Here is a 17,073-nt window from a genome sequence, read left to right on the forward strand (position 1 = left end):
CCTCATCTGTCAGCTATAGACAGTTAGATACCTAACCTATCACCTATAGACACTTCACCTGTCAGCGACAGACACCTTACCTGTCAGCTATAGACACCTTTCCTGTCAGCTATAGACACCTTACCTGTCAGCTATAGACACCTCACCTGTCAGCTATAGATACCTTTCCAGTCAGCTATAGATACCTTTACGGTCAGCTATAGATACCTTTCCGGTCAGCTATACACACCTCACCTGTCAGCTATAAACACCTCACCACAGATATATACCTCACCTGTCAGCTATACACACATCACCTGTCAGCTAAACACACCTCACCTGTCAGCTATAAACACCTCACCACAGATATATACCTCACCTGTCAACTATAGATACCTCATCTGTCAGCTATACACACCTCACCTGTCAGCTATACACACCTCAACTATCAGCTATAGACACCTCACCTGTCAGATCTACACACCTCACCTGTCAGATATAGATACCTCACCTGTCAGATATAGACACCTCAAATGTCAGCTATAGACACCTCATCTGTCAGATCTACACACCTCACCTGTCAGATATAGACACCTCAAATGTCAGCTATAGACACCTCATCTGTCAGCTATAGACACCTCATCTGTCAGCTATACAAACCTCACCTGTCAGCTATAGACAGAGTTCAATGTTAAGCAAGGATGACCTTGACCTCTAGGTCTCCATATGCCCAACATCAATAAGGTTCTTGGGCATCTACTTCGGTGAACCACATACCATATTTGAACTTTTTAAGATCATTTGTTCTCAAGTTAATCGTCCAGATAAAAAAATCAAAAAGATCCACTTTATACTAAGCAACAATATCTAAGATTGATAAAATTATGCATAGAGGTCATTACACAATTTTCTTCAATTTATTAACCTGGAATTGAAAAACTTTGATGGAATATATATATAGGCTTTAAAAATATCAGGTAAACACAGATCAATGTGCATGTTATAACTCATGATAGTGTATAATGTAGATGCAGGACCACTTTTAGTTAATTCCTCTAAACAGTAAATACAGTACATGTGTATAGACATCTACTAACCCTTGGTAAACTTAGGTCATTTCTGGTCAAATTGAATGACCATTGTAAGAAGCATATTTTTAGAAGGCTGGATATATATTAACACAAACACCAGCAGTATAGTTCTACAAAATGAATCATGGTTGAATTACAAATTAGCTATACCATTTCTTAAAGACCCTAAGAATAAGGTCACTCCTGATCATAATTACAGGCACCAAGTTAATTACAGGCGTATTAACACTAACCAGAACATTAGACTGGAGAAAGAATATAGCTATATAATATAGCATACAGGAAGTTGTGGAGTGCCCTCCCCTTTCCTTCATATGTAGGGGGAGGGGACCTCGTCCACTAGGCTTCCACTGTACATGCATTTACTGTGTATACATATATACACAGAGCGTCCTACACCTACAAACAAACCCAACATACTGTGCCTGATTTATAGCCAGGCTAAAATAAACAGCCAAGACGGTTTGAGCTATCAAAATCCCTCCTTACACCCACATAAAATTGCCTTGTTTTGCAAAGTTACATACATTGTATGCTGTATACAGTGTACTTTACATTTCCATAAAAGAATCCTTAACTAGCTTTGCTATTAAACTCCACGTGCATCAGTCCAACAGGAAGTCAGGGACCACATGAGGACCTTACTTTGCTTACTGGTTTTCCTAGCCATGTAGTCCATGTACACTGTAGCAGGGTAGAGTAAACATCAGAAGCTATTTGTAACGCTGTCGGTGAAGGCAGACCCAGGAGTAGCAGGTTGTACTGTTTGTTTATCTAGGGCTCGAGCTACAAGTATGAGTAGCCTGGTCTTGTAGGTGCTGTGGAGAGTGCCATACAGCTGCTGGTCACCATGGTCATGTTGACTGTGTCACAGGTCATGTCATCTTGGTCAAAAGCTTGGAATAATTATACGAGTCTATGTTGACATAGCTGTTAAATAGCAAAATTCCATTGGTTGTGAATACATGTTGTCAAATAAGTGTACTGTAGGTTGCTTTATAAGCAGCTAGATGTAGTCAAAAACAAATTACGATATATTACAAGCTTATATGGCGATTAGAAGTTGTCAGACAAATGTGTAGTGAAGGTTACTATGGAGACTCCATGGATGTTGTCAGAGAAGTGTGTAGTGAAGGTTGCTATGGAGACTGGATGATGTCAGAGAAGTGTACCATAGGTTACTTTATAAGCAGCTAGATATAGTCAAAAACAAATCACGATATATTACAAGCTTATATGGCGATTGGATGTTGTCAGACAAGTGTGTAGTGAAGGTTACTATGGAGATTGGATGTTGTCAGACAAGTGTGTAGTGAAGGTTACTATGGCGACTCCATGGATGTTGTCAGAGAAGTGTGTAGTGAAGGTTGCTATGGAGACTGGATGTTGTCAGACAAGTGTTTATAGTAAATACTATGAAGATAGGATGTTGTCAGACAAGTGTGTAGTGAAGGTTACTATGGAGATTGGATGTTGTCAGACAATTACAAGTGTGTAGTGAAGGTTACTATGGAGACTCCATGGATGTTGTCAGAGAAGTGTGTAGTGAAGGTTACTATGGAGACTGGATGTTGTCAGACAAGTGTTTATAGTAAATACTATGAAGATAAGATGTTGTCAGACAAGTGTGTAGTGAAGGTTACTATGGAGACTCCATGGATGTTGTCAGAGAAGTGTGTAGTGAAGGTTGCTATGGAGACTAGATGTTGTCAGACAAGTGTTTATAGTAAATACTATGAAGATAGGATGTTGTCAGACAAGTGTATAGAGTAGCTTGCTATGGAGACTGGATGTTGTCTGAGAAGATTATAGTGTAGACTGCTACGGAGTCTTGATGTTGTCAGACAAGTGTATTGTGGGTATTTATTATAACAGAATGTTGCCAGATACAACTGTATTATGCATGTTGATATGGTTCCTGAATATTTCTGACAAATATAGGATGTATATTTATCAATTTGCTGTATGGTTGCTATGGCCAGATGCAAGTATAAATGTATGTTGCTATGGTAAGTAACTGCATGTTGTCAAACATAATTGTAGGTTTACTTCAATAAAATGTGCAGGTTTACACATCAATTGAATACATGGAAGTTTATCTGACTCGGTGATGTCGGTGTACAAATGTAGGTGCTGCTACTTGTCCAGGAGTCTGAATAGATAGGATCATAACAAGTGAAAAGAGCACAAATGTTGTTGTAGAATTGTTACAACAGCTACAGCTGTACCAGTGCTGTTGTATGTAAACAAGCCAGTATTGACTTGTCCCATCATTATTGATAGCTAGCAATACCTATTACGTCACACCAGCTCTGTACTAGGCTAGGTGGAAGCACAGAACAATGCAGTCGGCAAGCAATGCTACAAGCTAAGCTTCACAGCAAAAGTGTACATGTATTGAAAGAAATTGTGTGTAACCCGGTGACTTGCACTAAAGCAACTTGCAGCAGGCGTTACACTGACCAGGCTCTCTGCAACAAGTTGCTGCTACCACATTTATTTATTTTCAAGAAATTCAAAATGTTGCTCTGTAGACTACACTCTCCAGTACTATAAACAAGCTAAGCGTATTGGTAAAACGTGAACCGATTCATCAAATTAGCCATGCTAACAGTGTATACACGTATATCACAAACAATTATCGAATGTTTCTTTATATTATTAAATAATATATTATTCACTAAGAAATTGATCCTTCCCTCTATCCCTCACCTGGGGAAATTAAAGTTGTTTAAAACATGACATGCTTTTGTAATACCACATACTCAAACTTCTGATCAAGTCAAATATTCACCCTTCACCAATAAAATCTATATTTGCCCTTCAGTGTTAATTCTGCCCTTAAAATTGTATTTGAAATGTACCGATATGCTCTGCTGGGAACTAATATTCAGACATGATAAATTCACCTTTATTGAAATTTATAAGATGAAAAGGGCAAAGGTGAAAGTGCAGCAAAAAAATCCTGGGGAAGAATATTCAATCAAACTGGTACGTTTGTATTAGAATTTTTCAATCCAATTTTTTTCATGTTTTACTTTTAATATAGTTATATTACAAATTCAAACATTTTGAATTGCAGAAATTAATTTCATGTTCCTGTTCACAAGTGAATGCGAGTCGGAGGAGGTTTTGGTCAGAAGCCAGAATGTCCCTGCAAGAACTATCCATAACCAAGTGATTCTCGAGCATGACCAACTCTTGCCATATTGTATTTACAATACATGAATCTCTAGACTGAAAACCTTGACTCGATATACTTTCCCATGCAGAGAGGTTACAAGTAAAGCAAAGCTGATTTAATTTCCCTTATTCTCTATCACAGATAACTGTCTCATTGAAGAACATTTAAACTTAAAAGTTAATTATTCCATGACACATTAATCAATTTATCTTTTAAATTTTGCAAATGATACAAAATTGATGGCGATCGCAACACATCCCACCTTATATATATATTGAGAATTATAACCTGTTTGACTATTGTAAAGCACAACCTTTTGCCCTTATTCATATTGCTGTTGACAAGATGGAAAGTTCAGTACAGGGCGAAAACATTTATATAGAAGCTGTATATGTTGGCATATCTAACTTTGGACAAACTATATTGAAAGACCAAAAATATATCTGGGTGGAAATAAAGGTTGAAAGTATATGCACAACTACTTTTTATATGTTTTGACAACAGAAATAGAGTTACATTATAATAAAAGAAATTGCAAAGTAAGACAGTTTTTTTCACTCAATGTTCTGTCAATAACAAGAGGCCCAGAGGGCCTGTATCGCTCACCTGAATATGTTTAAAATAATTGGTATGAAGTAAAGGTATAGCACTCCATGGTAGGTGCTGTAAGTGCATATAAAATTTCAGAAAGATCCATCCAGTACTGGAGATAAAGCGAGAACAAACTTCAAACAGAGCAAAGCCCCTATGCCCCTAGGGGGGTCATACCCACCAATTATAATACAATTGAGACCACTTGGCCCAAGGATGCTCCAGACTAAATAAGGATAAAATCCCTTAATCTTGATGGTCAAAGAATGATTTTAAAGGTTTCACCTCTATTTCTCCTATTGGGCCCCGCCCTTCTGCCCCCTGGGAGACCACACCCACTGCTTATACAAAATTGAGTCCCCTTGGCCCAAGGATAATCCAAACTAAATTAGGATAAAATCCCTTAATCCCTATGGTAGAAGAAGGATTTTAAAGGTTTTACCTCTATTTCCCCTATTGGTCCCCACCTCTCTGCCTCCAGGGGGGTTAGAAAGACCATTTATACAGAATTTGTTCCCCTTCACCCAAGTATGCTTCATACCAAATTTGGACAAAATCCTGTCATTCGTACAGAAGAAGGTATTTGAATAATTTGCTATGTTTCCCCTATTGGGCCCCTCCCTTCTGCCCCCAGGAGGGCCACACTCACTGTTTACAGAAATTGATTCCCTTTTGCCAAAGGATGCACAAGACTAAATTAGGATAAAATCCCTTAATCCCTATGGTAGAAGGATTATAAAGGTTTTACTTCTATTTCCCCTATTGGGCCCGCCCCTCGGGTCCCAGGGGGTCACACCCACTGTTTATCCAAAATTGGTTCCTCTTTACCCAAGGATGCTCCATACAAAATATGGACCAAATCCTTTCATTCCTACAGAATTCGAAGAAGAAGGATTTTAAAGAATAATTTGCTATGTTTCCCCTATTGGGCCCCACCCCTCAGGCCCCTGGGAGGCCAGACCCATGGCTTATACAAAATTGGTTCCCCTTCACCCAAGAATGCTTCAGACAAAATATGGAACAAATCCTTTCATTCCTACAGAAGAAGAAGGATTTTAAAGAATAATTTGCTTTGTTTCCCCTATTAGGCCCGCCCCTCAGGCCCCTATCGGGCCACACCCACGGTTTATACAAAATTGGTTCCCCTTCACCAAAGGATGCTCCACACCAAATATGGAAAAAATCCTTTCATTCCTACAGAAGAAGAAAGGATTTTAAAGAATTTGCTATATTCCCCCTATTGGGCTCCGCCCCTCAGCCCCCTTGGGGACCAGAGCCACCATTTATACAAAATTACTCCCTATGGCCCAAGGATTCCCCAGACTAAATTAGGATAAAATCCCTTAATCCCTATGGTAGGAGAAGGATTTTAAAGATTTTACCTCTATTTCCCCTATTGGACCCCACCCCTCTGCCCCCAGGGGGGCCACACCCACCATTTATACAAAATTGAGTCCCCTTGGCCTAAGGATGCTGCAGACTAAAAGTTAGTCAAAATCTGCTTGGCCTTTCAGGACAAGAAGCGTTTTAAAGGAAAAGTTGACGGCGGACGAAGGACGACAGACGCTTCGGACCAGGTGAGCTAAAAACTGGCCTTGTAAGATTTAGACCTGGATTTGTACAAATGGTATGACTGGCTTAGCTGTATTGTATTGTATTGTTTATTCAACTTGAAGCCTTACGGCTCATAAGCATTTACATCAGTGATATGAAATACCAAATAACTATAACATCATGAATGAAACATAATCTTGCATATATTGCATACAGATGTACTCTTCCTCTTTATGGAAAATCGCAGTCAGCAATTACATGGTACTTATTGTTAGCTATTAACTGCAGTATAGCACTTATCAAAGTTGATTAACCCTTTCACCCCTAAGTTACTGAAGTAAACTCATCTGTGCATTGATCTGGATGAGGTCCATTATGGTCTATAGTGATGAAATGGTTAACCTTGATTTATAAAAATGTTTTGTGTGTTGTTCTTGCATGCAATGGGAATTTCAGCTGTCAATAAGTCGTGCATGTATTGTATTCAAAGGAAAGACATTAAAAAAATCAGAAATTAAATTCTCAAAAACCCAAGACAATGTCTACAAATGGATCATCAAATTACAGTATTCGCAGTAAACTGGTCTATTAATAGAAATTTGAAAACGTCACTACAAATGGTGTAGCCAAACAGAAATAATTTGATTATGTTGGGAAAAGTAGAGCTCAACAGGGTGGAAAATATAGAATAATTTTACGTAAATTTGAAACCTGTTTTGATGAAACAAAATAGGAACGATATAACTGACTAGCCTAGTTCTTGTTATTTCTATAATATCAAAAGTAATATATCTGTATTTCAAAACTCCTTGACGCAAATTAGATATTAATCAAATCAACCCAAATTTGTCATTTTTTCAGGATTTAACAAGACATCAAAAGAATACAAATTGTAAACAATCGTCAGTTGTCCCAGTATACATATTTCCTCAGGTGGGCCTCAAATTGCTTTTAGTAGATTGGTTCCTTCAGCTGTATGTACATATATATACCCAACCAGCCATTTTCCCCTCCCTTTAAACACAAGCTATCCGGACCAAACACTGCCCGATTAGGTTTTATCAATGGCTATATTTTTCTTGTGATATTCCAGGCTGATATATGATAGGCCTGCAAAACAATGTAAACCCTGCCGTACAAAACAAGAGTATGCAAAATTCCTTTGAGTTGTAAGGTTGTTCACACAAAAAATTAAATGACCTCGACTTGAAATTAATGCCTTTTTGTGAAATTTGATACAAGTTGCAACGTGATAAAACCATCATTTGCGACACACTACAAAGGTAAACAACATAACTGCATAAAAAGCGTCCTTTTGCACAAATTACATGTACCTATATAATCCTGTACAAATAACTGTACCTTTATAATCCTGTAAGCCTGTGGAAGTTCTGTACAAATAACTGTACCTATATAAATCTGTACAAATAACTGTACCTTTAAAATCCTGTACAAATAACTGTACCTTTATAAATCTGTACAAATAACTGTACCTATATTAGTCTACAAATAACTGAACCTTTATAAATCTGTACAAATAACTGTACCTTTATAAATCTGTACAAATAATTGTACCTATATATATAAATCTGTACAAATAACTGTACCTTTATAAATCTGTACAAATAACTGTACCTTTGTAAATATGTACAAATAAGTATAAATAACTGTACCTTTATAAATCCGTACAAATAACTGTACCTATATTAGTCTGTACAAATAAATGTACCTTTATAAATCTGTACAAATAACTGTACCTATAGATATTAGTCTGTACAAATAACTACCTTTATAAATCTGTACAAATAACTGTACCTTTATAAATCTGTACAAATAAATGACCCTATGAATATTAGTCTGTACAAATAACTACCTTTATAAATCTGTACAAATAACTGTACCTATAGATATTAGTCTGTACAAATAACTGTACCTTTATAAATCTGTACAAATAACTGTACCTATATAAATCTGTACAAATAACTGTACCTTTATAAATCTGTACAAATAACTGTTCCTTTATAAATCTGTACAAATAACTGTACCTTTAAAATCATGTACAAATAAATGTACCTTTATAATCCTGTAAGCCTGTGGAAGTTCTGTACAAATAACTGTACCTATATAAATCTGTACAAATAGCTACCTATATAGATCTGAACAAATAACTGTACCTATATATAGATCTGTACAAATAACTGTACAGTACCAACATAAATCTATACTGCATAAATCTGTACAAATAACCTGCCCCTACATATTCTGTACAAGTACAAGGATTTTAGAAATATATTTAATATTGAATTTTTAATGTATAAACATTTTGAACTTTTCCATTCCAAATTTGTGTGTTGAGATGATGTCAAAGTACTTTAATTGGCCAATAATCAACTTCAACCACAAGTCAGAGCTGTACACAAGAGTATTCTACACAAACAATACTGCCATGCATATGGAGCATCATCTGTTGAGAATTACTGATGCAATCTTTAGAAATGATAATGATTCTATTTAACAAAGGAGGTATTTAGAAGGGACCGGAGTATACAAAACTTCCTGGTCTCTGCTGCAGTGAGAAAATAGTCAACTATGAGATTGAGGCAAGTTGTTTGTGGTGAGAACCTGTCTATTTAATGTCAATATTGATTGGTTGCCAACAATTTGGTCTAAATGTACTAAATATAATGAAGTGTTAAGGGTGATTGATAGTTGCTGGCTTATTTATGTTCAATAACAATCCCAACTCACACATTATCAACATCTTTTTTAAAGTATAACAGATATTATGATATCATCAACCCTGTCAATTTAATTTTTGACACTAGCACCCGAGGCATAGAAAATGACTAGGCAATTATAACGCATTCAGACAACAACAATCAGACATCACTCCCTATCAGAGATGTCACATGATCAATGTTGCTTTTTGTGACAACAATTTTTTTCACCTTGGTAACTTCCCATTTCTTGTTCAAGCACCTGCAGGAACAGGTATTGAAAGCCAGCACTAATATATATTTCAATACACAATATTTGATACAATATCTTTTTTTTTGGTACTTTTCTCACTTCTGCAAAACTTCAAATACATATTTTGTGAGCCATTGTCTTCTCATAAAAATATCATATAAAGTAACACAACTCAAATAAAAATCTGTCCCAGCTTCTGTGATTCCATATTTATAGAATGAAATAAAATGTATCCTAGCTTCAACAATTCAAATTTTTGAACGATATAAAATTTGTCCCAGATTTTGACTTTACTGATGTTTTATTACCAGGATATGTGCTCTACAGCTTAAACTTTTACTCTATACCCTATAATATGGTTAAGGATGTGTTAACAATATATTTAAATCTTAAATAACAATGTAATCTTACAAAATCATCTCCTACTATCCATGAATATTGGCAGAAATATGTTAACAACTCCTTACTAAACTGTAAGAAAATATATTATGACACAATCTCTTTTAACAAATTCCACACAATTAATTCAAGTGCATGCTAATTAACAAGACAGAAAATAATATCTTAAATATTGTAAGCAAAAAAAAAAAATGTTTATTTATTATACTGTATAGCTATCTGACCTTCATCTATATATTATCTTTGTGACCTTGACACTTGTCACAATAGTGATGAGGTCACACTGTACAATTGAGTGTTACAGTTGGTGCACTACTCTACAGCACATCACCATACCAAACACAGACTTGTTTTCGTCTACACGTTTCAGCTATTCCATCCTAACCCCTAGTACTTAATTTATTACAAAGACTTGGTGGTAATTATCAATGATTATACCAATTCCATAATCATGTTTCCTGTCAAACTGCCGCAGGTGCCTAAAACAACATCAGGTCGTTTCTGGATGTGGTTAAATTGTTAATTCTCATATACATATTTATCATTGGAAGACTACTGCAGTTTAGAGAGATCAATAAGTAAAATCTGTGATAAATCTGGAGTTTTTATATGTATGGTGTCAGTGTTGTGTACATGTATTACATTTATCATAATGTAAATGCGAAACCTTATATTATCATATATATATAATACTATGTTATAATTAGGCTGGAAATTTTGCAAGTCTGATCCCTAGTTTGCAATTGTACTGATTATAAACACAACATGTATGACATTTGAAATTAGGGTCTTCTGCATTTTTTTCACTTTCATATTTTAATTTTAATTTTATATGGGGATTGTACCTGTCAAAACAACCACTGGCCAGTGAAGGACCAATAAAGCATAAATCTGCCACCGGAAACCAGCACACTTCGCTGCCTACTACTGTGTATGCATGTTCAAGCAGAGCTCCTGCTAACAGGAGAAGAAAAAGATTTGATCAGATCATATTGGTTATCTGAGAAATATCAGAAGCAGACAATTCTACGGTAAACAAAAACGATCTCATCCACTTGAACAAGAATGTATCAACGTTAGTGGCATGACCAACAAACCTACTGTCGTATATATCATATGTACTGGGTCACCGAATATCTACTACAGTACATGTACATACTATGGCCACCAAATATTTTCCCAAACGAAGACAGAAATTTTCGGATTCAATTTTTCTTTAATTGACCTTACAATCAGGATAAACACCAAGACATTTTTTTCAATTAAAAAACTTTAAATATGATAAAAAGGATTGTAAGTAATGTATACAAAAAGATTGTGAAATCATTAAAAAAATCAGTCAAAAAATTAATTCAATTAATAAGGAATACTAGTTGAACATTAACAAAGAAGCTCTAGCTTCATATGTAAAAAAAAAAGTTCAGTAAAGAGAATCAAAGATAACAGACACCACAAGCACCAGCTGTAGGAGGATATAAAAAGCTATCCAAAAATACCTCACCAGCACCGACTATAAGCATGAAATGGCCATGTGACCACTGATTACTCAAGTTGTTTTGGAAATTAAAGTCAGTCAAGCTGTCCGAGGACAAGGTCACCTAGACTCTCATTCTATGTACTATAATCAAACAGAGGCAACGCATCACAAAAAATCAATTGTTTGTTATCATATAGTTGGCCAATGTCAGTCCGCCGATCATCCAACAAGTCAATATAGCATTGTTATTACAGATCAGCCGCCAACATTTAACCGTCTGACAAGAACAATCCTAATAAATAGAATTGTGCATTATACATATCAAGTCAAATGAAAAATAAGCATTAAAAAGACAAAAAAACATATATAATACCACTGCTTACAGAGAGTTAGGAAAAGATTTTTCTGAACTTCCAATAAAGGTACTGGGGTTTAAGTATATATATGTCTGTCATCAGTTTATATCAAAATATTTATAGGCTTGGTCATTATTTAATGGTGGCATCAGACAAATACTTTGTAATGGACTCTCCGGAAAGGATATATCTAATGAGTGAAAATTGATCACATTTAACCCTTTCACCCCTATGTAACTTAAGTAGACTCTACAATGCATTGATCTGGATATGAGTCCATTTTGGTCTACAGTGGTGAAAGAGTTAACTGTATATTAGAAATCACTTGCCAAGTAAAACTTGAGCCATTCACCAAAAATCCATGGACATACATTGTAGCATTTCACCTTTATGTGCAATGACATTATATTGTCTGTTTTTCCCCTTTCATTTGAGAAGGGGCCTTTTGGTGTTATTTTGAGAAGAAAATATGTACCGATTGGGATGGAAAATTCAGGAGTAAACCGTGAATTTTAGAAATTAGATATAGGCATATATATATAAAGTAATTTCAGTTTTAAATTGGGCCCATTATCCAAATATTGGCCCAATAAATCTCCAGAAAAAGCTCTGATAGCACATTGGATATTAACCCTTTCACCACTGTAGACAATCATGGACTCAAGAAGATCGATGCATGGTAGAGTTTACTTAAGTTACATGGGGGTGAAAGGGTTAATATTTGCTGTCAGAATAGGTTCACTTTCATCATGGAGAACGAAAAGTGAAAGTGAAAACGCAACAAAACCTTTCCTGTATGCAATATCCAAAAGTGCAAGTTTGTTCTGTCTAAGAGCTTCAGCAAATAAATTACTGTGAAATTGGATATAAATTAAAATTTATTTTCATATGTTGGATGTCTTGTTAATTACAACCTAATTATATATTATAATAATCTAGCTTTTCAGCATAAATGGCATGATTATTTTTGTGCAAATTAGAACAAAATTTTATGTAAAATGTAACATCACAATTGCAAAAAGAGAAGTCATACCATGGCCATGTGATGGTATTTCATACTGTCAAATCATTTGTTTCAAAATCCACTTGCCCCCCTCAAGTTGGGCATGATCAAACTGAACACTATTTACAGCAGCCATAGATTATATTTGTTTTTATTATTAATACAAATTTCAAAGTTTAAAATGTGTATAAAATTGTTAATGCTTTCTGTCTTAAGTTTGAAAAAATATTCGGAAAAGTTCCAATGAAATACACAAAGATTATTTTTAGTTCTTCAACAAACTCTTTGTAGCTGTTATTCAATACATCACTTGTATATGAATTGGTTCTGAATTAATACAAAATTATCATTATATGTTTATTATAAATTTAAAGAAATTATTTTGCTTTAATACCAAATATAATGCAAAACCACTTTGGTATAACATGTCTCATGTAACACTCATCAACTGGTGTCTGAAATTACGATGAGATTAACATGTGTGGCTTAAAAACCAAAATGTCCTCCTCTTAAAAAAAAGTTACAAATCAAGTTAGAAAATGAGACTTCAGCAAACACAGATACATTGATCAACAACACAATACTGTGATGATGAAAATTTCAATCTGTCAAAAAGATTTGTAGATCTTCTTTGGTGATGAGCATCCACTGATAATCACTTTCAGGCTGTTTTCTGCACTTTTAGCAACCTGCAAGGTATCAGACCATCCATAAATCATGACAAAAGTGTTTATTAGGATGATGTTTATGGACTCAACAAAACAAAGAGATTCACAGAACCTGTCTTATAAAGTTTAACATAGACTACTGATCATGATTTGAGCATGTGACAACCCAAGGGCAAAAACAAAATGCTTCTTAAATATTCTTTTGGAAAATAAATTAGTCTGAAATAAACAATTGCAACTGAATCTGTTTTGAAGAATCCATTCATGTAGAATCACCAGTGATTTTTTTGCTTAGTTTTACTGCCTAATACAGGCTGTTTCCCCTAGAGAAAATGTGTCTTATTTTCCCAAAATGATCAAAAATTGAAGGATATACTCCTAATTTCAATACAAATAATGCTATACTTTCCCAATTCATATATGAACAGGCTGTTGTAAAATTAAGGTAACAAAAACACTGAATCACTGAAATACATATAAATAATGTTGAGAATTTGTTAAAAATGTTTAAACTGGAATTTCTCTTACAGATTACATATATTTACTCAAATTAATTATGTTGTCCGTGATAATGGCATAAAGTAACTTGGAACAAAAAGTGTTTTGGCTACAGGTCTACGTACCTGGACACAAATTCATATAAATGGAATAGGAAACACACAATTTTACTTGGCTAATTATCCTATCACAGTATTCACCAAAGTGTGCAGGTCACCTGATATGATTATATTTACTGTTGCTCTGTATCCTTCCATTGTAATGTATTGCGAAGGCAAATGTTGTTATGAGACTATAACAACAACAAAAAACCAAAAAGGGAAAGGAAACATTTTTTAAAATAATTGACCTATTGGACTTACAAATGAAACTAAATTCTGTAAAAAGGTTTTTGGAGCTGAAAAGAATACATCCAGTGTGAAATACTGACAAGAATATAGACACAAATAGGTATATGGCTATTTCAATTCACAAAATAATGAAAAAATTAAAAGAAGACAAATTTCCTCTTTTACTTGACAGATACATTTTAATTATGTATCATGTTTTTTAATGTAAAGCTAATATTAAGTTACCATGACCTACAAAATGAAGTGATTGGTAGAATCCAATATACAATAGATAAATTGTCTCTTTTATCACATTTCGGCATGCTCCATCCACCTAGTGAAAAAAAAATCCCATTAACGACTGTAAAATTATCTGAAACGTCCTTCAAGAAATAATGATATTACATTTTATATCATCCAGACAAAGCTTTTTTGTTAATAAATTCAACACAAAAAAAATCTGAAGCAGAGGAAATGTGATTATGTAGGATATTTGCCGTGCTTTGCTTTACATAAATATTTGTTGCATTCACTGCAGAATTTTATCATTAATTATCAGCATCTTCATGTTATTATCAGACATAAGCTTAATAACCAATATTATTATCTCAATTATTACTGAAAGGGATGCATACTGATTGGTGTTTTTTTTTTTTTTAAGTTTGTGGGCATTCAAGTACAGCAACGGCTGATAGAAATTAATGAAAGACAGTTTGGATAACAAGTTTCACATAAAAATTTAAATGAAAAAAAAAGAAATTCAGTACCTGGGAAACTACTGGTATTTAAAAATACATAATTTTTTTCCTGACTATAATGCAAACATTTATTAGCAGGATATTGAAGAAAAATTATAGCCCAATATTACTTTATAGAAAAAAAGGTGAACCTTTGCAAAAGTATATCTTATAGCAGTATTAACATTGTAATAGTGTGACATTTTTAACAAAATATTGATCCCTCTCTTTAAAGTAGCATTTAAAACAATTGTGCATATCAATTAAATATAACCATGCACAGATATATATATATATATTTATATTAAATTCTCCTAAATGAAAGTAAAAGTGTAAAATCAAATTGAAAAAAAAACCAGAACAAACACATATCAAAACAATTTTTAAGTCAATCACATTAGTTTTGTGGCCAGACAATTACTTCAGCCAGTGATCCATGCATGGTGTTGAACTTGACTTGATGACCAACGATGACCTCTGTTGGCCAGAGACCATCCCATCTGTTTCTCCGGGTGAGGTCAATCCACTAGCCCATGTGGCCAGACTGGAATACACATGCTAATACACAAACTTAAAGCTCAAATATTCATGCTTACAATCTAGAAATTAAACATACGACCATACAAAATCTGACCAAATACAAGTTACAGTTATGTGTATATAAAACGTGTAATGTCGGGACATATCTAGTGAAATGAAAAACGGCTTATATAAATGCATGCCTGCTTGTGTACACCGGAAGTTAGACAGTCACTCGAGAATTCATTCATCACAATTGGCGCAAACTGCATGGGTACAACAAATGACATACAAAGAGGAGTTCAACATGAAAGTTTTACATCTAGGCAACATGGTTACTTACTTATTTCTTGTTTAGTTTCAACGCCCGTCTCCGCAATTTGCCCGTATACATTAGATCCAGTTGTTGCCGCGAGAAACGCCACACAGGAAATGCATAACGCAGCATTCAACGTTAACTTACACATATTTAGAATGATATCACAGATATTTTCACACGAACTTATTGACAGGTATAGTTATTTCCTTGTCTTAGTGTTTAATTAAAATGTAAAAGATATTTTACTATGGAACGTCACACTGCTGATCACGATACATTCCAAGTGGATTGTTTATCAATGAACTCAACACACAATCGGCCATATTCCAAATAACAGCAGGCCTAGGACATGTTGTTCCAGTAAAACTGGAGATCGTTTGACTTCACATCATGGTTATTCCAATGTAAAAGATTGTAATCAAGACATTATTACACAAAGATAATCCTATCAGTTTATAAATATATCCGGATCCCCTGAATCGTTGATTCAGTACGTACAGAAATACCGAGTAAGGCCTTGAACTTCGGCGAGACTGTCAGTAGACTTTGTGCGCAGTAGAACCAAGAAAATACCCATGTCGATTCCTCTGTTTGTCTAATTCATTCATTTCAACAATAACTGAAATGATTAATATCCATTTGTAACACTTTTTTTGGCTCAAATGTTAAATTGGCAAAGTTATTCAAGAAAAAGGTCACCATAATCCAGACAGAATCGTACAGCATACACAACCTAGCGGAAAAACAAGACGTAAACAACCTCGTAAAATGATTGGTCAATTACACCGTCGGAGCTAGAAAGATCCGATGATCCATAGTTTCGAATCCATAGTGATCAAGGCCAAATATCTATCACTTGTTTCATTGTTTTGTTCTTTTCATGTGACTATCCTTAAAAATTGGAGTTCTTAGTGTCATAACATAAATTTGCCCCCTATTTTACCGAGAAACGTATTCAAGTGTGTCAGGATTTCTGAATGATAAGAATATCGGTCGGTTAGGGCACGCCACGATATTTATACAACGAACTGGTAACGACAACAGAGTGCTCGGGGAACATTTCCCCCTTAACTGCCGTTTCGGCTGTATGCTTAACGTACCGATTATTACATATATTTTAAATGTGATTTTCAATCATATCGGTAAGTTTTGTTGCAATGTTGTGTGTGCAGCACATAGAAGTAATTACTAAGTGGTGGCCAGTGGCAATGAGCTTTTATGAAATAGGCTATACCAAAAATCTAGACGTGCATTCATCCAAGATCACGCGAAGTCAATGCGGACATAAGAATTAATTCATAAACGTTACATGCCTGTAAATCCTACGAAGTTTAATTTAATTTAATCGTTTATCTGCGAAAATAAGAATGCATTGTTATGTTTGATGAATGTTGAACGA

At 34.7% G+C, this 17,073-nt stretch overlaps 1 protein-coding gene across 3 annotated transcripts in view; it reads right to left on the reverse strand.

The window, feature by feature from the left end:
• Positions 1 to 16,609, reverse strand: part of LOC110455012 (insulin-like peptide receptor) — an 80,413-nt gene extending 63,804 nt beyond the window's left edge. For all 3 annotated transcript variants that reach the window (XR_002463415.1, XM_021504888.1, XM_021504887.1), the window contains exon 1: positions 15,699 to 16,609. Coding sequence is in view for 2 of the 3 variants with exons in the window: in XM_021504888.1 (XP_021360563.1) it covers positions 15,699 to 15,822 (124 nt within the window). In the remaining variant the exon portion in view is untranslated. The remainder of the gene's footprint in view (positions 1 to 15,698) is intronic.
• Positions 16,610 to 17,073: the final 464 nt, after the last annotated feature.

This window comes from Mizuhopecten yessoensis, unplaced genomic scaffold (assembly GCF_002113885.1).
Source record: "Mizuhopecten yessoensis strain PY_sf001 unplaced genomic scaffold, ASM211388v2 scaffold8123, whole genome shotgun sequence".
NCBI lineage: Eukaryota > Metazoa > Mollusca > Bivalvia > Pectinida > Pectinidae > Mizuhopecten > Mizuhopecten yessoensis.